This window comes from Oncorhynchus clarkii, chromosome 26 (assembly GCF_045791955.1).
Source record: "Oncorhynchus clarkii lewisi isolate Uvic-CL-2024 chromosome 26, UVic_Ocla_1.0, whole genome shotgun sequence".
Taxonomy (NCBI): Eukaryota; Metazoa; Chordata; class Actinopteri; order Salmoniformes; family Salmonidae; genus Oncorhynchus; species Oncorhynchus clarkii.
The window spans coordinates 49,342,938-49,368,613 of record NC_092172.1 but is presented as its reverse complement, the minus strand read 5'-3'; the positions used below and the strand labels follow the sequence as shown (position 1 = coordinate 49,368,613).

General features: G+C 43.8%; 1 protein-coding gene across 2 annotated transcripts in view; it reads left to right on the top strand.

Moving 5' to 3' along the window:
* The first annotated feature begins 4,768 nt into the window (after positions 1 to 4,768).
* LOC139384849 (tubulin polymerization-promoting protein family member 3-like) overlaps positions 4,769 to 25,676 on the top strand; it is a 23,555-nt gene continuing 2,647 nt past the window's right edge. Inside the window, exons 1-3 of one of the 2 annotated variants that reach the window (XM_071129745.1) lie at positions 4,769 to 4,936; positions 23,291 to 23,490; positions 24,343 to 24,496. In XM_071129745.1, coding sequence (XP_070985846.1) covers positions 23,303 to 23,490; positions 24,343 to 24,496 — 342 coding nt within the window. In that variant the 5' untranslated portion in view covers positions 4,769 to 4,936; positions 23,291 to 23,302. Of the gene's footprint in view, positions 4,937 to 5,392; positions 5,412 to 23,290; positions 23,491 to 24,342; positions 24,497 to 25,676 lie in introns of those variants that run through there. The other variant, XM_071129746.1, reaches the window with a different exon arrangement.

Sequence of the window (25,676 nt, the reverse complement as noted above, 5' to 3'; positions counted from 1 at the left end):
TGTCCAGCTAGGTGGCTGTAGTGGGCCAGCAGCAGTAGTAATAGTAGTGTCCAGCTAGGTGGCTGTAGGGGGCCAGCAGTAGTAGTAGTGTCCAGCTAGGTGGCTGTAGGGGGTCAGCAGCAGTAGTAATAGTAGTGTCCAGCTAGGTGGCTGTAGGGGGCCAGCAGCAGTAGTAATAGTAGTGTCCAGCTAGGTGGCTGTAGGGGGCCAGCAGCAGTAGTAGTAATAGTAGTGTCCAGCTAGGTGGCTGTAGGGGGCCAGCAGCAGTAGTAGTAATAGTAGTGTCCAGCTAGGTGGCTGTAGGGGGCCAGCAGTAGTAATAGTAGTGTCCAGCTAGGTGGCTGTAGGGGGCCAGCAGCAGCAGTAGTAATAGTAGTGTCCAGCTAGGTGGCTGTAGGGGGCCAGCAGCAGTAATAGTAGTGTCCAGCTAGGTGGCTGTAGGGGGCCAGCAGCAGTAGTAATAGTAGTGTCCAGCTAGGTGGCTGTAGGGGGCCAGCAGCAGCAGTAGTAATAGTAGTGTCCAGCTAGGTGGCTGTAGGGGGCCAGCAGCAGCAGTAATAGTAGTGTCCAGCTAGGTGGCTGTAGGGGGCCAGCAGCAGCAGCAGTAATAGTAGTGTCCAGCTAGGTGGCTGTAGGGGGCCAGCAGCAGTAGTAGTAATAGTAGTGTCCAGCTAGGTGGCTGTAGGGGGCCAGCAGCAGTAGTAATTCGAGGGGTTGTTTAGAGGTTATGGAGATCTCTGCTCCAGAGCTTTTGTTCATCACAGAAGTGTGGAGGTTGGACATCTGTTTCCTCTTCTTCCCTCGATCCTCTTCCTGCTTTCCTCTCATCTCTCCATCGCGGGGCCAGAATGAGCTAATAATGAGCCATGATGAGCGTTCCTCAACCGACCGAAGGGAACGTAACCCGAAGAGAGGAAGGTCATCAGGTTGTAATGTGAAGAGCAGGACAGTCTGCTCATTAAAGCAGCTCGCTGCATCGCCACAAACACACAGGGGCTTTTATGAGAACAAGAACAGAGGAAAGGCCCTAAAAATTGTCAAAGACTCCAGCCACCCGAGTCATGGACTGTTCTCTCTGCTTCGGCACGGAAAGCGGTACCGGAGCACCAAGTCAGGGTCCAAGAGGCTTCTGAACAGCTTCTACCCTCAAGCCATAAGACTCCTGAACATCTAGTCAAATGGCTACCCAGACTATTTGCATTGCCACCCCCCCCCCCCCCCTCTCCACACCACTGCTACTCTCTGTTGATATCATCTATGCATAGTCACTTTAATAACTCTACCTACATGTACATACTACCTCAACTAACCGGTGTTGTCTATGATCAGGCCTACCACAGTTGTGTCGTCAGCAAATTTAATGAGGGTGTTGGAGTCGTATTTGGCCATGCAGTCATGGTTGAACAGGGAGTACAAGAGGGGACTGAGCACACACCCCTGAGGGGCCCTCGTGTTGAGGATCTGCGAGGCAGATGTGTTGTTACCTACCCTCACCACCTGGGGGGGCGGCCAGTCAGGAAGTCCAGAATCCAGCTGCAGAGGGAGGTGTTTAGTCCCAGGGTCCTTAGCTTATTGATGAGCTTTGAGGGCACTATGGTGTTGAACTCCGAGCTATAGACAATGAACAGCATTCTCACGTAGGTGTTTTCTTTTGTCCAGGTGGGAAAGGGCAGTGTTGAGTGCAATAGAGAAGGCGTCATCTGTGGATCTGTTGGGGCGGTATGCGAATTGGAGTGGGGTCTAAGGTTTCCTGGGATAACGGTGTTGATGTGAGCCATGAATAGCCTTTCAATCACCCAGGTCAGCGTGATTACATCAACAACCAATGAAACACGTTCTATGAGTAATGATGAATCAGCCTAATGTGTTATTACATGTGTATGGACAAGACTACTACATCAAACTATATGGACATCTACACTTTTAACATAAAAAGAGCCACTCCCAAAGTACCATGTATTTTTCCCTTCACAAAGACAATGAGTAAAACAGAGCTAATGGTCTTTACTCAAGTTCTTCTCTAATTCTCTAAGGTTTATACGGCTGGTTTTCTAAATGATCTTTATCTCTAAATTATCTTTACCCTTCTCTAATTCTCTAAGGTTTATACAACTGGTTTTCTAGCCCTTCGTTTATAGCCCTTCGTATATAGCCCTGGAGATCATAACAGAACATGGCCAAGATGTTCAAATGTTCATAGATGACCAGCATGGTCAAATAATAATAATCACAGGCAGAACAGTTGAAACTGGAGCAGCAGCATGGCCAGGTGGACTGGGGACAGCAAGGAGTCATCATGCCCGGTAGTCCTGAGGCATGGTCCTCAGGACCCAACCCCCACTCACTGACTGACTGACTGGCTGGCTGGCTGGCTGGCAGGCAGGCAGAAGCAGTGCCCTAGATGGCCTCCTGTTTCCTACCACGTTTGACCAAAAGGCCCACAGAGAGGAAGTCTCCAAGGCAGCATAAACCACTAGGATGTGTTTCTAACATGGCAGACCATCACCTGGTAGGTCAGATCCCAGAGCCTAATTACAGCCAGAGAGAATTACTAATATCTGACTGGATGACATCACACTGCACTACATCATCCCTGGACAGCACTTATGACTGGTACAGATGTGTGCAGAGAGAGGGGGGAGAGGGAGAGAGCAAGGGGGGGGGGGGGGGAGAGAGCAAGGGGGAGAGACAGAGGGGGGGGAGAGAGCAAGGGGGGGGAGAGGGAGAGAGCAAAGGGGGGAGAGACAGAGAGGGGAGGAGAGAGAGAGAGGGGGGCGAGGGAGAGAGGGGAGGAGAGAGAGAGGAGGGAGAGACAGAGAGGGTGAGAGAGAGGGGGGGAAGACAGAGAGCAAGGGGGAAGAGGGTGGTGAGAGAGAGGGGAGGAGAGAGAGAGGGGGGGGAGAGAGACAGAGAGCAAGGGGGGAGGGTGGGAGAGAGGGGGGGAGACAGAGAGCAAGGGGGGAGAGGGTGAGAGACAGAGAGCAAGGGGGGAGAGGGTGAGAGAGAGGAGAGAGATAGAGAGGGGAGAGACAGAGAGCAAGGGGGAGAGGCTGAGAGAGAGGGGAGGGGAGAGACAGAGAGCAAGGGGGAGGGTGGGAGAGAGGGGAGGAGAGAGAGAGCAAGGGGGGAGAGAGGGGAGGGGAGAGACAGAGAGCAAGGGGGAGGGTGGGAGAGAGGGGAGGAGAGACAGAGAGCAAGGGGGAGAGGGTGAGAGAGAGGGGAGGAGAGAGAGAGAGCAAGGGGGGGTGGGAGAGAGGGGAGGAGAGAGAGCAAGGGAGGTGGGGGAGAGTGGGAGGGGGGGCTGGAAGAAATAATGGCATAGTTTCAGGTTGGTGCCAATGAGGAGAGAAAAAGAGGGAGTATGAGAGGAGAGAAAAGGAGAGGAGAGGAGAATAGAGGAGTGTTTGATTCTGACTAGACTGGATAGCTCTGAGTTACAAGCACAGCACCCCCTTACTGCATTGGATGACACAGCAAACTAGGAATGACAATTATTGCAACAAATAATTACTGGACGTATCCAAGTATATATTAATCTGTTCTAGACTGGAGGTAAACTAATGGCCCAAGCTGACAACATTGCACAGCTCTGTTGAAAATAACACATTGCGTCATGGTTTCGGACCCTTTTTAAAAATTCTCGCCTAAAATGACGTACCCAAATCTAACTTCCTGTAGCTCAGGACCTGAAGTAAGGATATGCATATTCTTGGTACCATTTGAAAGGAAACACTTAGAAGTTTGTGGAAATGTGAAATGAATGTAGGAGAATATAACACATTAGATCTGGTAAATGAGAATACAAAATAAAAAAAACATGCGTTTTCTATTAAAATAAAATGTTGTTCAATCATCTTTGAAATGCAAGAGAAAGGCCATTATGACCCAATTTAGATTTTGGCCACTAGATGGCAGCAGTGCATGTGCAAAGTTTTAGACTGATCCAATGAACCGTTGTATTACTGTACAAAATGTTGTATCAAGTCTGCCCAAATGTGCCTAATTGGCCAATTGACACATTTTCAACTACATAACTTGTGCACTCTCCTCAAACAATAGCATGGTTTATTTTTCCCTGTAATAGCTACTATAAATTGGACCGTGCAGTTAGATGAACAAGAATTTAAGCTTTCTGCTCACATAAAACATGTCTATGTCCTGGGAGGGTCACGGTTCCCATAGAGGTTAACTAACTTTTTCTTCCAGATGAGCTTTGGCACTTAGCCGGAACTAAGATATATCAATGCCTTGGATTAAATCAGGCATATCAAAACATCAGACTTTAAATGTGTTCCAGAGTCATTTCTATCAATCATGATTCTATTTGTTTTATGTCCTCATTGCCCTCTCTCCCTAATCTGACAGTTTCAGTCAGTAGTGGCCAACAAGTCTGTCAACTATTATGCAGTGAGTGAAGGCAAACATTGCGAGGAATAGGTGCAGCTGCTGCTAGTACTATGACCTTAACTCGAAGTATCCTATTTCCTTAAATACCACACTCACAAAATACTCTGTGCATATACAGTATCAATGTCATCTACTCCAAATGGACTCGTGGATTTCCTAAAGTGTAGCGACCTGATACACCTCTCACAAAACTGTTCAGTCAGTACAGTCCAAACCTCATCCACCCCACCCAGAAATGTTTCAGGTCCCAGGCTCTCCTCAGCCAACCCCAGTCCCTCTAAAGGACCATGGTCACTCCCTCTTTCTCTCTCTCCCTCCCTTAGTTTCTCTTTCTCTCTCTCTCTCTCTTTTATTGCCCTCCCTTGATGTTGAACAGGATGTCTCTATGGAGACAGGGATAAACAGATGATAACAAATTCTCAGCAGCCTTTAAAGCTCATTTGAGTGTATGGGTTGGCGTTTGAGGTGAGGCAAGGAGAGGCAGTGCAGGACAGCGAGAGAGGCAGAAGGGACTTGACATTAGCAAGAGGTAAGAGCTGCTGCAGTTTAGTGTTGCTTTCTAGCTCTGGGGGATCTGGGAGATCTGGGGGATCTGAGGCTCCTGCAGATCTGGGGGCTCTGAGGCTCGGGGGGCTCTGAGGCTCAGGGGGATCTGGGGTTCTGAGGGATCTAGGTGATCTGGGGCTCCTGCAGATCTGGGGGCTCTGAGGCTCGGTGGGCTCTGAGGCTCGGGGGGATCTGGGGGCTCTGAGGTATCTAGGTGATCTGGGGCTCCTGCAGATCTGGGGGCACTGAGGGATCTAGGTGATCTGGGGCTCCTGCAGATCTGGAGGCTGTGAGGCTCGGGGGGATCTGGGGGCTCTGAGGCTCTGAGGCTCAGGGGGCTCTGGGAGATCTGGGGCCTCGGGGGCTCTGGGAGCTCTGAGGCTCGGGGGCCCTGGGAGGTCTGGGGGCTCTGGGAGATCTGGGGGCTCTGCTACTGCTACTGTTACTACTACTGCTGGGTAAGTGGGTAACTGTACTGTAGGCTGTAGATTACCTGTGTGTGTGTGTGTGTGTGTGTGTGTGTGTGTGTGTGTGTGTGTGTGTGTGTCTCTCTCTCTCTGTATGCTAGATCCCTGTAGGCTATATGCACAACAATCCTAACATTAGCAATGTATTATCAACACAGCTGGGTTTTTTTTTTACTGCTCAACAATGCCGTTCCTGTTACAATCCTCCTTCATCTGCGACTCTTAGCGAATGGGTGGAGCGGCTTGTTGTGTTGCTAAGATACCATGTTATGTTCCTGTGGCATTGCTATGGTGCGACACATTCATTAATATTAACATAACAAACAGAGAAGAAATTGATATTAGTGAAATATCAAACATGGTGTAATTTCTGACCTGCTGATGTTGTAATTGTAATGTATTACTGTACCGTGTTGCATTTTATTGTGTGGGGGGGGGGGGGGTGATTGTAACTATAATTGAGGTGACTCTAGGGTGACTCTAGGGTGACTCTAGGGTGACTCTAGGGTGACTAGGGTGACTAGGGTGACTCTAGGGTGACTCTAGGGTGACTCTAGGGTGACTCTAGGGTAACTAGGGTGACTCTAGGGTGACTCTAGGGTGACTAGGGTGACTAGGGTGACACCAGGGTGACTCTAGGGTGACTCTAGGGTGACTAGGGTGACTCTAGGGTGACTCTAGGGTTTGTACAGTGGTTCCTGAATGGTTAGTGAATCCCTGTGTCTGGTGAGCTTGGCTGTGTGAATAACAACAACAACAACAACAACGTGTGTATATTACTCACGGCTACCCTCTCTCCTAACATAATATACACCAGGTCACTGTTCTTTCCTCTCTGGGCAAATCTTTCAGTCGAGAGTTGAGGGGAAAAGAACTCGACGACATACTGTAAGTTTAGAACAAAACAAAATGGTTGACGTTGGTAGAAACAGATTCGAAAATTATACTTTTGGACAATTTTGCTCAAGTCAAGCGAACACTATTTAGAACATTCCCAGTAATATGCTTTGGATAAAAATGTGCAGTTAAATAAAAATTATTATCTGCATCGTATCTGTCCAAATCAGAGTCAATGTGGAGGCTATATACAGGGTATTACGGTACAGAGTCAATGTGGAGGCTATATACAGGGTGTTACGGTACAGAGTCAATGTGGAGGCTATATACAGGGTATTACGGTACAGAGTCAATGTGGAGGCTATATACAGGGTATTACGGTACTGAGTCAATGTGGAGGCTATATACAGGGTATTACGGTACAGAGTCAATGTGGAGGCTATATACAGAGGGTACTGGTACAGAGTCAATGTGGAGGCTATATACAGGGTATTACGGTACAGAGTCAATGTGGAGGCTATATACAGGGTATTACGGTACAGAGTCAATGTGGAGGCTATATACAGGGTATTACGGTACAGAGTCAATGTGGAGGCTATATACAGGGTGTTACGGTACAGAGTCAATGTGGAGGCTATATACAGGGTATTACGGTACAGAGTCAATGTGGAGGCTATATACAGGGTATTACGGTACTGAGTCAATGTGGAGGCTATATACAGGGTATTACGGTACTGAGTCAATGTGGAGGCTATATACAGGGGGTACCAGTACAGAGTCAATGTGGAGACTATATACAGGGTATTACGGTACAGAGTCAATGTGGAGGCTATATACAGGGTATTACGGTACAGAGTCAATGTGGAGGCTATATACAGGGTGTTACGGTACAGAGTCAATGTGGAGGCTATATACAGGGTGTTACGGTACAGAGTCAATGTGGAGGCTATATACAGGTTGTTACGGTATAGAGTCAATGTGGAGGCTATATACAGGGTATTACGGTAAAGAGTCAATGTGGAGGCTATATACAGGGTATTACGGTACAGAGTCCATGTGGAGGCTATATACAGGGTATTACGGTATAGAGTCAATGTGGAGGCTATATACAGGGTGTTACGGTACAGAGTCAATGTGGAGGCTATATACAGGGTGTTACGGTACAGAGTCAATGTGGAGGCTATATACAGGGTATTACGGTACAGAGTCAATGTGGAGGCTATATACAGGGTATTACGGTACAGAGTCAATGTGGAGGCTATATACAGGGTATTACGGTACAGAGTCAATGTGGAAGCTATATACAGGGTGTACCAGTACAGAGTCAATGTGGAGGCTATATACAGGGTATTACGGTATAGAGTCAATGTGGAGGCTATATACAGGGGGAACCGGTACAGAGTCAATGTGGAGACTATATACAGGGGGTACCGGTACAGAGTCAATGTGGAGGCTATATACAGGGTGTTACGGTACAGAGTCAATGTGGAGGCTATATACAGGGTGTTACGGTACAGAGTCAATGTGGAGGCTATGTACAGGGTATTACAGTACAGAGTCAATGTGGAGGCTATATACAGGGTATTACGGTACAGAGTCAATGTGGAGGCTATATACAGGGTATTACGGTACAGAGTCAATGTGGAGGCTATATACAGGGTATTACGGTACAGAGTCAATGTGGAGGCTATATACAGGGTATTACGGTATAGAGTCAATGTGGAGGCTATATACAGGGGGAACCGGTACAGAGTCAATGTGGAGACTATATACAGGGGGTACCGGTACAGAGTCAATGTGGAGGCTATATACAGGGTTTTACGGTATAGAGTCAATGTGGAGGCTATATACAGGGGGAACCGGTACAGAGTCAATGTGGAGACTATATACAGGGGGTACCGGTACAGAGTCAATGTGGAGGCTATATACAGGGTATTACGGTACAGAGTCAAAGTGGAGGCTATATACCGGGTATTACGGTACAGAGTCAATGTGGAGGCTATATACAGGGTATTACGGTACAGAGTCAATGTGGAGGCTATAAACAGGGTATTACGGTATAGAGTCAATGTGGAGGCTATATACAGGGTATTACGGTACAGAGTCAATGTGGAGGTTATATACAGGGGGTACCGGTACAGAGTCAATGTGGAGGCTATATACAGGGGGTACCGGTACAGAGTCAATGTGGAGGCTATATACAGGGGGTACCGGTACAGAGTCAATGTGGAGGTTATATACAGGGGGTACCAGTACAGAGTCAATGTGGAGACTATATACAGGGGGTACCGGTACAGAGTCAATGTGGAGGTTATATACAGGGTATTACGGTACAGAGTCAATGTGGAGGCTATATACAGGGGGTACTGGTACAGAGTCAATGTGGAGGCTATATACAGGGGGTACTGGTACAGAGTCAATGTGGAGGCTATATACAGGGTATTACGGTACAGAGTCAATGTGGAGGCTATATACAGGGTATTACGGTACAGAGTCAATGTGGAGGCTATATACAGGGTATTACGGTACAGAGTCAATGTGGAAGCTATATACAGGGTGTACCAGTACAGAGTCAATGTGGAGGCTATATACAGGGTATTACGGTATAGAGTCAATGTGGAGGCTATATACAGGGGGAACCGGTACAGAGTCAATGTGGAGACTATATACAGGGGGTACCGGTACAGAGTCAATGTGGAGGCTATATACAGGGTGTTACGGTACAGAGTCAATGTGGAGGCTATATACAGGGTGTTACGGTACAGAGTCAATGTGGAGGCTATATACAGGGTATTACGGTACAGAGTCAATGTGGAGGCTATATACAGGGTATTACGGTACAGAGTCAATGTGGAGGCTATATACAGGATATTACGGTACAGAGTCAATGTGGAGGCTATATACAGGGTGTACCAGTACAGAGTCAATGTGGAGGCTATATACAGGGTATTACGGTACAGAGTCATTGTGGAGGCTATATACAGGGTATTACGGTACAGAGTCAATGTGGAGGCTATATACAGGGTATTACGGTATAGAGTCAATGTGGAGGCTATATACAGGGGGAACCGTTACAGAGTCAATGTGGAGACTATATACAGGGGGTGCCGGTACAGAGTCAATGTGGAGGCTATATACAGGGTATTACGGTACAGAGTCAAAGTGGAGGCTATATACCGGGTATTACGGTACAGAGTCAATGTGGAGGCTATATACAGGGTATTACGGTACAGAGTCAATGTGGAGGCTATAAACAGGGTATTACGGTATAGAGTCAATGTGGAGGCTATATACAGGGTATTACGGTACAGAGTCAATGTGGAGGTTATATACAGGGGGTATCGGTACAGATTCAATGTGGAGGCTATATACAGGGGGTACCGGTACAGAGTCAATGTGGAGGCTATATACAGGGGGTACCGGTACAGAGTCAATGTGGAGGTTATATACAGGGGGTACCAGTACAGAGTCAATGTGGAGACTATATACAGGGGGTACCGGTACAGTCAATGTGGAGGTTATATACAGGGTATTACGGTACAGAGTCAATGTGAAGGCTATATACAGGGGGTACTGGTACAGAGTCAATGTGGAGGCTATATACAGGGGGTACTGATACAGAGTCAATGTGGAGGCTATATACAGGGGGTACCAGTACAGAGTCAATGTGGAGGCTATATACAGGGTGTTACGGTACAGAGTCAATGTGGAGGCTATATACAGAGTCAATGTGGAGGCTATATACAGGGTATTACGGTACAGAGTCAATGTGGAGGCTATATACAGGGGGTACCAGTACAGAGTTAATGTGGAGGCTATATACAGGGTGTTACGGTACAGAGTCAATGTGGAGGCTATATACAGGGTGTCCTTACTGTAAATCACTTTGGATGAAAGAACTCACTGTCCTTACTGTAAATCCCTTTAGATGAACAAACTCACTATCCTTACTGTAAATCACTTTAGATGAGCACTCACTGTTCTTACTGTAAATCCCTTTAGATGAACAAACTCACTGACCTTACTGTAAATCACATTGGATCAAAGAACTCACTGACCTTACTGTAAATCACTTTGGATGAAATAACTCACTGTCCTTACTGTAAATCACTTTGGGATGAAATAACTCACTATCCTTACTGTAAATCACTTTGGATCAAAGGACTCACTGTCCTTACTGTAAATCACTTTGGGATGAACAGACTCACTGACCTTACTGTAAATCACTTTGGGATGAACAGACTCACTGCCCTTACTGTAAATCACTTTGGGATGAACAGACTCACTGCCCTTACTGTAAATCACTTTGGGATGAACAGACTCACTGCCCTTACTGTAAATCTCTTTGGGATGAAAGCACCTGTATTGGATATAACTGTAAGTGTCCATATAACCCGTTGTTATTATATTACCGCGTGTCATATTAGGATGCTGCTACTGTAGAATTATACACGGGTCCGTTTCCAACAGCCCTGCAGACCGACGTTATACGCTGAGGGAGGGTGGACGCCAGAACCAACCAGACCCAGTTCAGACCCAACCAGAACCAACCAGACCCAGTTCAGACCCAACCAGAACCAACCAGAACCAACCAGACCCAGTTCAGACATCTTTAGCAGAACATAAACAGAATCAGTACACACGGCATCACAAATGACACCCTTTCCCCCTATTTAGTGCACTACTGGCAGCCGGGTCTGTTGCTGTCCACACTACCACTAACACGATGCTTGGCTCGTGTCTGGTGCTCAGACTGTGGTCAATACCTAGAATACCTGCAGCGAGACAACCAGACTAGACCGGACTGCACCACAGATTGATATTGTGTGTGTCTGTGTGTGTGCGTGTGCGCGGGTGTGTGTGTGTGTGTGTGTGTGTGCATGTGTGCGCGGGTGTGTGTGTGTGTGCGTGCGTGTGTGTGCGCGGGTGTGTGTGTGTGACCAGACTGCACCACGGACATAGATGTAAACCTGCTATGACATATACTGTACACTGGAAGTATGTGGACACCCCTTCAAATTAGTGGATTCTTGTCTATTTCAGCCCCACCCGTTGCTGTCAGGTGGATAAAATCAAGCACACAGCCCATGCAGTCTCCATAGACAACTCAGTTCGTCAAGTTTCTGCCCTGCTAGAGCTGCCTCCGGTCAACTGTAAGTGCTGTTATTGTGAAGTGGAAACGTCTAGGAGCGGCTCAGCCGCCAAGTGGTAGGCCACAGAACGGGATCGCCGACTGCTGAAATGCGGTTGTCCCTGGTTACAACACTCACTACCGAGTTCCAAACCGCCTCTGGAAGTAAACGTCAGCACAATAACTGTTCGTCGGGAGCCTCATGAAATGAGTTTCACAAGCCTAAGATCACCATCCGCAACGCCAAGCGTCGGCTGGAGGGGTGTAAAAGCTCGCTGCCATTGGACTCTGGAGCAGTGGAAACGCGTTCTCTGGAGTGATGAATCACGCTTCACCATCTGGCAGTCTGACAGACTAATCTGGGTTTGGCTGATGCCAGGAGAACGTTACCTGCCCCTAAGCATAGTGCCAACTGTAAAGTTTGGTGGAGGAGGAATACTGGTCTGGGGCTGTTTTTCATGGTTCGGGCCTCTTCGTTCCAGTGAAGGGAAATGTTAACCCAACAGCATAAAATGACATTCTAGACGATTCTGTGCTTCTAACTTTGTGGCAACAGTTTGGGGAAGGCCCTTTCCTGTTTCAGCATGACATTTCTCCCGTGCACAAAATGAGGTCCATACAGAAGTTGTTTTTTGGGATCGGGGTGGAACTTGACTGGCATGCACAGAGCCCTGACCTTAACCCCATCGAACACCTTTGGGATGAATTGGAACGCCGACTGCGAGCCAGGCCTAATTGCTCAACATCAGTGCCCGACCTCAGTAATGCTCTTGTGGCTGAATGGAAGCAAGTCCCACAGCAATGTTCCAATATATAGTGGAAAGCCTTCTCAGACGAGTGGGGGCTGTTATAGCAGCAAGGGGGGGTTGACCAACTCTACATTAATAGCTATGATTCTGGAATGAGATGTTGGATGAGCAGGTGTCCATATACTTTTGGTCATGTAGTGTATCTACAAAACTACCAAGTGTACTTTACATTAGTAGCAGAGAAATACTGCCATTTCAGTTCCTCACCGTGTACTTTACATTAGTAGCAGAGAAATACTGCCATTTCAGTTCATCAGCGTGTACTTTACATTAGTAGCAGAGAAATACTGCCATTTCAGTTCCTCACCGTGTACTTTACATTAGTAGCAGAGAAATACTGCCATTTCAGTTCCTCACCGTGTACTTTACATTAGTAGCAGAGAAATGCTGCCATTTCAGTTCCTCACCGTGTACTTTACATTAGTAGCAGAGAAATACTGCCATTTCAGTTCCTCACCGTGTACTTTACATTAGTAGCAGAGAAATACTGCCATTTCAGTTCCTCACCGTGTACTTTACATTAGTAGCAGAGAAATACTGCCATTTCAGTTCATCACCATGTGGATGGAATGAAGAGTCTAGAGATTTTACAGTACGTGGATGCTAATTCAGTTCATCATTGAATGTTTTATTTATTCAACCTTTATTTAACTAGGCAAGTCAGTTAACTAGGCAAGTCAGTCAATGACCGCCTACCAGGAACAGTGGGTTAACTGCCTATTCAGGTGCAGAATGACAGATTTGTGCCTTGTCAGCTCGGGGATTTGATCTTGCAACCTTTCGGTTACTAGTCCAACACTCTAACCACTAGGCTACCTGCTGGTTACTAGTCCAACGCTCTAACCACTAGACTACCTGCTGGTTACTAGTTCAACACTCTAACCACTAGACTACCTGCTGGTTACTAGTCCAACACTCTAACCACTAGTCTATCTGCTGGTTACTGACCCAACGCTCTAACCACTAGTCTACCTGCTGGTTACTAGTCCAACACTCTAACCACTAGACTACCTGCTGGTTACTAGTCCAACACTCTAACCACTAGACTACCTGCTGGTTACTAGTCTGGTTACTAGTCCAACGCTCTAACCACTAGTCTACCTGTTGGTTACTAGTCCAACGCTCTAACCACTAGACTACCTGCTGGTTACTAGTCCAACGCTCTAACCACTAGTCTACCTGCTGGTTACTAGTCCAACACTCTAACCATTAGGCTACCTGCTGGTTACTGGCCCAACACTCTAACCACTAGTCTACCTGCTGGTTACTGGTCCAACGGATTTGAATGAAATGTCAAATTGACCACCTAAAACCTTGTGATGCATTGTAGCCAACAGTACCTGGAGTGACGCAGTACTTAGGACACAGTGGTGTCTCTAGTTCTCCATAGGGACTGAGTCTAACGGACCAGCTGGTTCTTCACAACGGAGGGGTTCTCTAAACGTTAGGATCATTGGGGACTTGTTCTCTGTGCCAGACAGAAGAGCAGGGGTGGAATCTGGGTGCTGCTTCCCAACTGGTTCTCTATTGCCTGTATAGTGCACTACTTTTTTGACCAGGACCCTATGGTAGTGCACTATACAGTACAGGGAATAAGGTACCATTTGAGACATACTGTCTCTCTCTCAATGTGTTCTTTCTACTCTCTGGCTGTAGGATGCAATGCTCTGTCTGTCTGTCTGTCTGTTTGCCTGTCTGTCTGTCTGTCTGTCTGTAGGATGCAATGCTGTCTGTCTGTCTGTCTGTCCCGAGCTGCAGGATGCAATGCTGCCTGTCTGTCTGTCTGCCTGCCTGCATGCCTGCCTGTCTGTCTGTCTGCCTGCCTGTCTGCCTGTCTGTCTGTCTGTCTGTAGGATGCAATGCTGTCTGTTTGTCTGTCTGTCCCGAGCTGCAGGATGCAATGCTGTCTGTCTGTCTGCCTGTCTGCCTGTCTGCCTGTCTGTCTGTCTGTCTGTCTGTCTGCCTGTCTGCCTGTCTGCCTGTCTGTCTGTCTGTCTGTCTGTCTGTCTGTCTGCCTGTCTGCCTGTCTGTCTGTCTGTCTGCCTGTCTGCCTGTCTGTCTGTCTGTCTGTCTGTCTGTCTGCCTGTCTGCCTGTCTGTCTGTCTGTCTGTCTGCCTGTCTGCCTGTCTGTCTGTCTGTCTGCCTGTCTGTCTGTCTGTCTGCCTGTCTGTCTGTCTGTCTGTCTGTCTGTCTGCCTGTCTGTCTGTCTGTCTGCCTGTCTGTCTGTCTGTCTGTCTGTCTGTCTGTCTGTCCCTGGCCTGAGCTTCACCCCCCCCACCCACACAGCACCTCATACACAAGAACAGTTCATTACACACACTATTATTATTGTTATTGCTAGGCAGCGCAAACTAAGAGAGTCATGTCTGCAATATCACACACACACACACACACACACACACACACACACACACACACACACACACACACACACACACACACACACACACACACACACACACACACACAGCCTAGCAGTTAAGACCGGTTGGGCGAGTAACCGAAAGGTCACTGGTTCAAATCCCAGAGCCGACTAGGTGAATAACCTGCCAATGTGCCCATGAGCAAGGCACTTAACTCCAATAGCTCCTGTAAATCCCTCTGGGTGATGGCCGTCTGGTAAAAACACAGGCACTTTACCATGCTACTCGCTTGCTATCCTTTGCTAGCTTGATCCTGCAGTTTGTAATATGTGATTTGATCTGTATGTATTGTGATTGCTGCTAAACGAATGGCCTCATGGAGGAAGTTTTCTAGAGTGAAAGCAGCTGGTAGAGAGAGAGCTGACTTCTCTCCAAGCCCACCCACTGTTTCAGCTACACCTCCTCATCTAGTCTCTGCAGACTGGCTGTTCACTCTAAACCACATCTACTATCAAATATCAACTTCACTAGTCCCATAACAACTGGCAGAGCACTACAGAACTACAGAGCACTACATAACTACAGAGCACTACATAACTACAGAGAACTACATAACTACAGAGCACTACAGAGAACTACATAACTACAGAGAACTACATAACTACAGAGAACTACATAACTACAGAGCACTACATAACTACAGAGCACTACATAACTACAGAGAACTACATAACTACAGAGCACTAAATAACTACAGAGCACTACATAACTACAGAGCACTACAGATAACTACAGAGCACTACAGAGAACTACATAACTACAGAGAACTACATAACTACAGAGCACTACATAACTACAGAGAACTACATAACTACAGAGCACTAAATAACTACAGAGCACTACATAACTACAGAGCACTACAGATAACTACAGAGCACTACATAACTACAGAGCACTACATAACTACAGAGTACTACATAACTACAGAGCACTACATAACTACAGAGCACTACACAACTACAGAGCACTACATAACTACAGAGCACTACATAACTACAGAGCACTAAATAACTACAGAGCACTACATAACTACAGAGCACTACAGATAACTACAGAGCACTACATAACTACAGAGCACTACATAACTACAGAGCACTACATAACTACAGGGCACTACAGATAACTACAGAGCACTACATAACTACAGAGCACTACATAACTACATAGCACTACAGAGCACTACACAACTACAGAGCACTACATAACTACAGAGCACTACATAACTACAGAGCATTACAGAGCAGTACATAACTACAGAGCACTACATAACTACAGAGCATTACAGAGCACTACATAACTACAGAGCACTACAGAACTACATAACTACAGAGCACTACATAACTACAGAGAACTACATAACTATAGAGCACTACATAACTATAGAGAACTACATAACTATAGAGAACTACATAACTATAGAGAACTACATAACTACAGAGCACTACATAACTATAGAGAACTACATAACTATAGAGAACTACATAACCATAGAGAACTACATAACTACAGAGCACTACATAACTACAGAGAACTACATAACTATAGAGCACTACATAACTATAGAGAACTACATAACTATAGAGAACTACATAACTATAGAGAACTACATAACTACAGAGCACTACATAACTATAGAGCACTACATAACTACATAACTACAGAGCACTACATAACTACATAACTACAGAGCACTACATAACTACAGAGCACTACATAACTATAGAGCACTACATAACTACATAACTATAGAGCACTACATAACTACAGAGCACTACATAACTACAGAGCACTACAGTTAACTACAGAGCACTACATAACTACAGAGCACTACATAACTACAGAGCACTACATAACTACAGAGCACTACAGTTAACTACATAGCACTACATAACTACAGAGCACTACATAACTACAGAGCACTACAGATAACTACAGAGCACTACATAACTACAGAGCACTACAGAGCACTACATAACTACAGAGCACTACATAACTATAGAGAACTACATAACTACAGAGCACTACATAACTACAGATAACTACATAACTACAGAGCACTACAGAGAACTACATAACTACAGAGCACTACATAACTACAGAGCACTACAGAGCACTACATAACTACAGAGCACTACATAACTACATAGCACTACAGAGCACTACATAACTACAGAGCACTACATAGCTATAGAGCACTACATAACTATAGAGAACTACATAACTACAGAGCACTACATAACTACAGAGAACTACATAACTACAGAGCACTACAGAGCACTACATAACTACAGAGCACTACATAACTATAGAGAACTACATAACTACAGAGCACTACATAACTACAGAGAACTACATAACTACAGAGCACTACAGAGAACTACATAACTACAGAGCACTACATAACTACAGAGCACTATAGAGCACTACATAACTACAGAGCACTACATAACTACAGAGCACTACATAGCTATAGAGCACTACATAGCTATAGAGCACTACATAACTACAGAGCACTACATAACTACAGAGAACTACATAACTACAGAGAACTACTTAACTATATTGAACTACATAACTATAGAGAACTACATAACTACAGAGCACTACAGAGCACTACATAACTACAGAGCACTACATAACTACAGAGCACTATATAACTACAGAGAACTGCATAACTACAGAGAACTACATAACTACATAACTACAGAGCACTACATAACAACATAACTACAGAGAACTACATAACTACAGAGCACTACAGAGCACTACATAACTACATAACTACAGAGAACTACATAACTACAGAGCACTACATAACTACAGAGCACTACATAACTACAGAGCACTACATAGCACTACATAACTACATAACTATAGAGAACTACATAACTATAGAGAACTACATAACTACAGAGCACTACATAACTACAGAGCACTACATAACTACAGAGAACTACATAACTACAGAGAACTACATAACTATAGAGAACTACATAACTACAGAGAACTACATAACTACAGAGCACTACATAACTATAGAGCACTACATAACTACATAACTACAGAGCACTACATAACTACATAACTACAGAGCACTACATAACTACAGAGCACTACATAACTATAGAGCTCTACATAACTACATAACTATAGAGCACTACATAACTACATAACTACAGAGCACTACATAACTACAGAGAACTACATAACTACAGAGCACTACATAACTATAGAGCACTACATAACTACAGAGCACTACATAACTATAGAGCACTACATAACTACAGAGCACTACATAACTACAGAGCACTACATAACTACAGATAACTACATAACTACAGAGCACTACATAACTACAGAGCACTACATAACTATAGAGAACTATAGAGAACTACATAACTACAGAGCACTACATAACTACAGAGCACTACATAACTATAGAGAACTATAGAGAACTACATAACTATAGAGCACTACATAACTACATAACTACAGAGCACTACATAACTACAGAGAACTACATAACTACAGAGCACTACATAACTACAGAGCACTACATAACTACAGAGAACTACATAACTACAGAGCACTACATAACTACAGAGAACTACATAACTACATAACTACAGAGCACTACATAACTACATAACTACAGAGCACTACATAACTACAGAGAACTACATAACTACATAACTACAGAGAACTACATAACTACAGAGAACTACATAACTACAGAGCACTACATAACTACAGAGAACTACATAACTACAGAGAACTACATAACTACAGAGCACTACATAACTACAGAGAATTACATAACTACAGAGAACTACATAACTACATAACTATAGAGAACTGCATAACTACAGAGAACTACATAACTACAGAGAACTACATAACTACAGAGAACTACATAACTACAGAGAACTACATAACTACAGAGCACTACATAACTACAGAGCACTACATAACTACAGAGCACTACATAACTACAGAGAACTACATAACTACAGAGCACTACATAACTACAGAGCACTACATAACTACAGAGCACTACAGAGCACTACATAACTACATAACTATAGAGAACTACATAACTACATAACTACAGAGAACTACATAACTACAGAGCACTACATAACTACAGAGCACTACAGAGCACTACATAACTACATAACTGCATAACTATAGAGAACTACATAACTACATAACTACAGAGAACTACATAACTACATAACTACAGAGAACTACATAACTACAGAGCACTACATAACTATAGAGAACTATAGAGAACTACATAACTACAGAGCACTACATAACTACAGAGCACTACATAACTACAGAGCACTACATAACTACATAACTACATAACTATAGAGAACTACATAACTACAGAGAACTACATAACTACATAACTATAGAGAACTACATAACTACATAACTACAGAGAACTACATAACTACAGAGAACTACATAACTACATAACTATAGAGAACTACATAACTACATAACTACATAACTGCATAACTATAGAGAACTACATAACTACATAACTACAGAGAACTACATAACTACATAACTACATAACTGCATAACTATAGAGAACTACATAACTACATAACTACAGAGCACTACATAACTACAGAGAACTACATAACTACATAACTACAGAGCACTACATAACTACAGAGAACTACATAACTACAGAGCACTACATAACTACAGAGAACTACATAACTACAGAGCACTACATAACTACAGAGAACTACATAACTACAGAGCACTACATAACTACAGAGAACTACATAACTACAGAGCACTACATAACTACAGAGAACTACATAACTACAGAGCACTACATAACTACAGAGAACTACATAACTACAGAGAACTACATAACTACAGAGCACTACATAACTACAGAGCACTACATAACTACAGAGCACTACATAACTACAGAGCACTACAGAGCACTACATAACTACATAACTATAGAGAACTACATAACTACATAACTACAGAGAACTACATAACTACAGAGCACTACATAACTACAGAGCACTACAGAGCACTACATAACTACATAACTGCATAACTATAGAGAACTACATAACTACATAACTACAGAGAACTACATAACTACATAACTACAGAGAACTACATAACTACAGAGCACTACATAACTATAGAGAACTATAGAGAACTACATAACTACAGAGCACTACATAACTACAGAGCACTACATAACTACAGAGCACTACATACCTACATAACTACATAACTATAGAGAACTACATAACTACAGAGAACTACATAACTATAGAGAACTACATAACTACATAACTACAGAGAACTACATAACTACAGAGAACTACATAACTACATAACTATAGAGAACTACATAACTACATAACTACATAACTGCATAACTATAGAGAACTACATAACTACATAACTACAGAGAACTACATAACTACATAACTACATAACTGCATAACTATAGAGAACTACATAACTACATAACTACAGAGCACTACATAACTACAGAGAACTACATAACTACATAACTACAGAGCACTACATAACTACAGAGAACTACATAACTACAGAGCACTACATAACTACAGAGAACTACATAACTACAGAGCACTACATAACTACAGAGAACTACATAACTACAGAGCACTACATAACTACAGAGAACTACATAACTACAGAGCACTACATAACTACAGAGAACTACATAACTACAGAGCACTACATAACTACAGAGAACTACATAACTACAGAGCACTACATAACTACAGAGAACTACATAACTACAGAGCACTACATAACTACAGAGCACTACATAACTACAGAGCACTACATAACTACAGAGAACTACATAACTACAGAGAACTACATAACTACAGAGAATTACATAACTACAGAGAACTACATAACTATAGAGAATTACATAACTACAGATGCTACATAACTTACGCCCCCCCCCCCCCCCCCCCCCCCCCTGCCTGTGGGACAACAACCCGTGGTTACCTTGGTTACCCCATTGTCTTATTGTCTGCATGTTTAAAAGTCCATTACAAAACTACATTTAAGAAAAGTCAAAGTAAAGATTACTTTTCAACATGACCTACTTCTAAGCGTTCTCACAAAGCATAATATTGTAGAGCTCCCCTCATGACCCTTTTCATGACGACACTAACGTTAGCCACGGCTATCTAGCTAGCAGAACACGGATTCTTATTCATTAGCTGTGTTAAAGATGTGAACCGTCAAGACTGGAGACTGTGAAGGGCAGCTGGGTGGGTTCTGTAGACACATGATGTTCTCTCCTGGGTGGGTTCTGTAGACACATGCTGTTCTCTCCTGGGTGGGTTCTGTAGACACATGATGTTCTCTCCTGGAGGGGTTCTGTAGACACATGATGTTCTCTCCTCCTCTTCCCTCCTCCTCTTCCCTCCTCTCTTCTCTCCCCCTTCTCCTCCGCCTTTTCTCTCCTCCTCTTCCCTCCTCCTCTCTCCTCTCCCCCTTCTCCTCTCCTCTCTTCTCCTCCTCCTCTTCTCTCCTCCTCTTCCCTCCTCTCCTCTCTTCTCCACCTCCCCCTCTTCCTTCCTTTCTCCTCTCCTCTCTCCTCTCTTCTCCTCCTCCTCTTCTCTCCTCCTCTCCTCTCTTCTCTCCCCCTTCTCCTCCTCCTCTTCTCTCCTCCTCTTCCCTCCTCTCTCCCCCCTCCTCTCCTCCTCTTCTTTCTTCCTCTCTCCTCTCCTCTCCTCCTCCTCCTCTCCCCTCCTCTTCCCTCCTCCTCTCCTCTTCTGCTCTCTTTAAAAAAAAAAGGAATCCTTTCAACAGATTGTGTGAACCCAGATCCCTGAAGGGGAAGGTCTGAGAGGTCAAATAGAGTTAGAGTTAGAGGACATGTGATATTCATTTTAAAGTCCCGAGGGTTCATCTGGAGCATGAGACAGACACTATTAGTAGTACAAAACGAACACAATAAATCAGTCAACTTTGACACGTTCTTTAGTCGTTGACAAGATATTTACCACGGGATCAAGTATGCATGTCATATACCATTCAAATGAATACAATACTATGCAACATCCATTATAGAAAGTCTAAAAGCTGTGTTCCAATACTCATACTAACCCCCACTAACCATACTATCTGTGATGTGAATTGAGTATATAGTATGCTCATTGATCATAGTGTGGAAATATAGTTTATATGCCAAAAAGTTCCCGGATGTCGTACTACATTCGCCAAAATACGAAGTGTACATGCAGTGGACACTATATCCGTGCTTTTAAGGACCCATAATGCAATTCTTCAGAAAATGGGCGTATGCTTCACTACGTTTTCAGATTTTAGAAAATGGCGGAAAATATACAGCCGAGGAGAGAGGAGACAACTTCATTGCTTTAACTAATTCTGACAAAAAAAAAAATTGTAATAAAGTAATAACTTTTAAAATAAGTTTTGTACCACGTTATGTTAGCTGACAACTTATTATCTACGCTGTCCTTACAAACTGCATAGCATTACAGCAGTATGTACCGGTATGTTAGCTGACAACTTAGTATCTATGCTGTCCTTACGAACTGCATAGCATTACAGCAGTGCGTACCGGTATGTTAGCTAGTTACCTAACGTTAATTGGCTACTAATAGATCAAACTTGCCAGGCAGTATATTAGCGATCTGCTATCTAATTACCCAACGTTTATTGACTTGATTATTCACATCTTTCTTAGCTAAGTGGTATAGTCTCCGTGCGTTTCAATAAGTTTTGGCCGTTGTCATTAAACGTCGGCAAAATTTTAAAAAATAAGATAGATCAAATTGTTGCCAGGAACACAATTACAGTCACCAAGTCTCTGGATAACATGAAAACAGGCTGAGCAGCTCTGCTAGGGAGAGTATCATGGTCAGAGTGAGGTGTTTGGAAGTCGCTGGACAGTCAATTATCAACTCCAACCGCCAGTGTATCTAAGAACAAGAAATGATGACCGATATTAAGAGATGCTGTGGGAGACGTCCAAGATTTCAGACGACATTTTTATCCTGCAAGATTACTGTTTTCCACTATCAATAAAATGTGTGAAATTAAAATAAAAATCTATTTTTTAAGTAGCTAGCCAACGTTAGCCAGTTAGCTTGGTTGCTTTACTGCCGTTGAACCCTACTCCTTGGCCAGAGCAGGGCCCTCTGTCCATTCGTATATTTCAGAGCGTTCAATCTGGAAGGCCCAAAATGAAGTATTCTGACACCCCAGAATGAATTTACGAACACACCCCGGAAATCGTAAAACGTCTAGCTGGTCATTTGTTATGCTAATAAGCTAGCAAGACGTTGCATAGCAACAGCATCAGCTTCCGGTTAGACAGGCGAAGCTCTATAATTGTTTTTAATTTTTTTAAGTACGCTCAACTGAAACAATACCGTTCGTTTACAGTATACTAAAATGTACTAATAGTATATAGTATATACTCATTAAGTATGTAGTATACAGTATGTAAGTATGGGTATTAGAACACAGCGATGAGTCTTGTTGTCCTGTTTTGTAATCAGGCAGCTTTAAATACACCTGCTTATTTGTTTATTTTTTTTAAACCTGCTTTAGTGTCAGACAAATATGTATAATGGCTAAGACCCATGTCTTATTTTGTAGATATTCTTCAAGATGGCGGAGAGCACAGATCTGGAGCAGCTGATGAACTCTTTTAAGAAGTTTGCGATCCACGGAGACACCAAGGCTACCGGGAAGGAGATGAACGGGAAGAACTGGGCTAAACTGTGTAAGGACTGCAAGATCATCGACGGGAAGAATGTCACCGGCACTGACGTGGATATCGTCTTCACGAAAGTCAAGTGAGTTTTTATAGCGACCAGCTACAACATAATTATCAATGTAATACATTAATCTATTACGATGATGCTGATTATTATTTATGGACAAATTGCAACCAACATTAGCCGCTAGATTATCCTCAATTGATCTCTCTTAAATCATGGGCGTGTTTGTTTTGTATGGCTCAGTGCCCCGGTTTGGCGGAGTTTGCCCATTTTTAGACCATTCCATTGGTCCTTAAGAGTAATCTCCACCCACCCGGGGCACTGGGCCATATAAAATGAACTTGTCCATGGTTTAAGAGAGATCTGCTGGCGATAAAATAGTGGCCAATGTTGGTTGCAATTGGCCCATTATTATTATTATTATTATATACTTATACTAGTACTGATAATACTGGAGTAAATCCACTTCAGAACAGTGTTGTGGAACGACTGTTGTTTTCTGACAGTAGTAGATTGTAAATCCACTTCAGAACAGTGTTGTGGAACGGCTGTTGTTTTCTGACAGTAGTAGATTATAAATCCACTTCAGAACAGTGTTGTGGAACGGCTGTTGTTTTCTGACAGTAGTAGATTGTAAAATCCACTTCAGAACAGTGTTGTGGAACGGCTGTTGTTTTCTGACAGTAGTAGATTGTAAAATCCACTTCAGAACAGTGTTGTGGAACGGCTGTTGTTTTCTGACAGTAGTAGATTATAAATCCACTTCAGAACAGTGTTGTGGAACGGCTGTTGTTTTCTGACAGTAGTAGATTGTAAAATCCACTTCAGAACAGTGTTGTGGAACGGCTGTTGTTTTCTGACAGTAGTAGATTAGAAATCCACTTCAGAACAGTGTTGTGGAACGGCTGTTGTTTTCTGCCGTTGCAGAGCGAAGACGTCCCGGGTGATCACCTACGAGGAATTCCAGAGAGCCCTGGAGGAGCTGGCCCCGAAGAGGTTTAAAGGTCAGAGCAAAGAGGAGGCCCTAACGTCTGTCTACAAGCTGATAGAGGGCAAGGAGCCCACCAACGTAGGAGTCACGGTATGACAGATACACTACTACTACTAATATACTACTACTAATATACTACTAGGCCCTAACGTCTGTCTACAAGCTGATAGATACTGATATATACTACTACTGCATACTACTACTACTACTAATATACTACTACTACTACTACTATACTACTACTATTACTACTACTGCATACTACTACTACTAGTATACTACTATACTACATTGCAACTGCTGCTACTACTACTATACTGCTACTGCTGCTACTACTGTTACTACTACTACTACTACTATACTACCACTACTACTGCTACTATACTACTACTACTACTGGTACTACTATTACCACTACACTACTACTACTACTACTACTATACCACTACTACTACTGGTACTACTATTACTACTACTACTACTACTACTAATGGTACTACTATTACTATACTGCTGCTACTACTACTACTGCTACTGCTACTGCTGCTACTACTACTACAACTAGTACTACTACTACTACTACTACTACTCTACTACTACTACTACACTACTACTACTACTACTACTACTACTACAACTAATAAACTTTAATTATTGAGATGTTATCCAGCTAAATAAACAATGTCTTGTTCTAATACCCAGCTTCAAGTGTGTGGTAAGAGTATGTACATAAATGAATATGGGGATCAGGCCTAGCAAAGTAGTCTGCTGTCACTTGAGGGTAGATAGGACAGTTGTGGAGGAGGACGGCACGGTGTGTTTATCACGGCGTTCTGAAGTCAAAGAGGTTGTTTAGACGTGCCTGAGTGAATATAGTGAATGTACTCAGCTCTCCAAACCGTCTCGGTGCTCTGGCTCGCTCTGAGCCAACTCACATTCATGACATCATATCCATTATAAGAGATTGGCTTCATCAGTGAGGTGTGTCTGTGTGTGAGTGTGAGTGTGTGTATGTGTGTGTGTGTCGTGTGTGTCTGAGTGGGTGTGTGTATATATGTGTGTGTGTGTGTGTGTCTGAGTGGGTGTGTGTATAAATGTGTGTGTGTGTGTGTGTGTGTGTCGTGTGTGTGTCTGAATGTGTGTGTGTGTGTGTGTCGTGTGTGTGTTGTGTGTGTGTGTGTGTGTGTGTGTGTGTGTCGTGTGTGTGTCTGAGTGGGTGTGTGTGTGTGTGTGTGTCGTGTGTGTGTTGTGTGTGTGTGTGTGTGTCTGA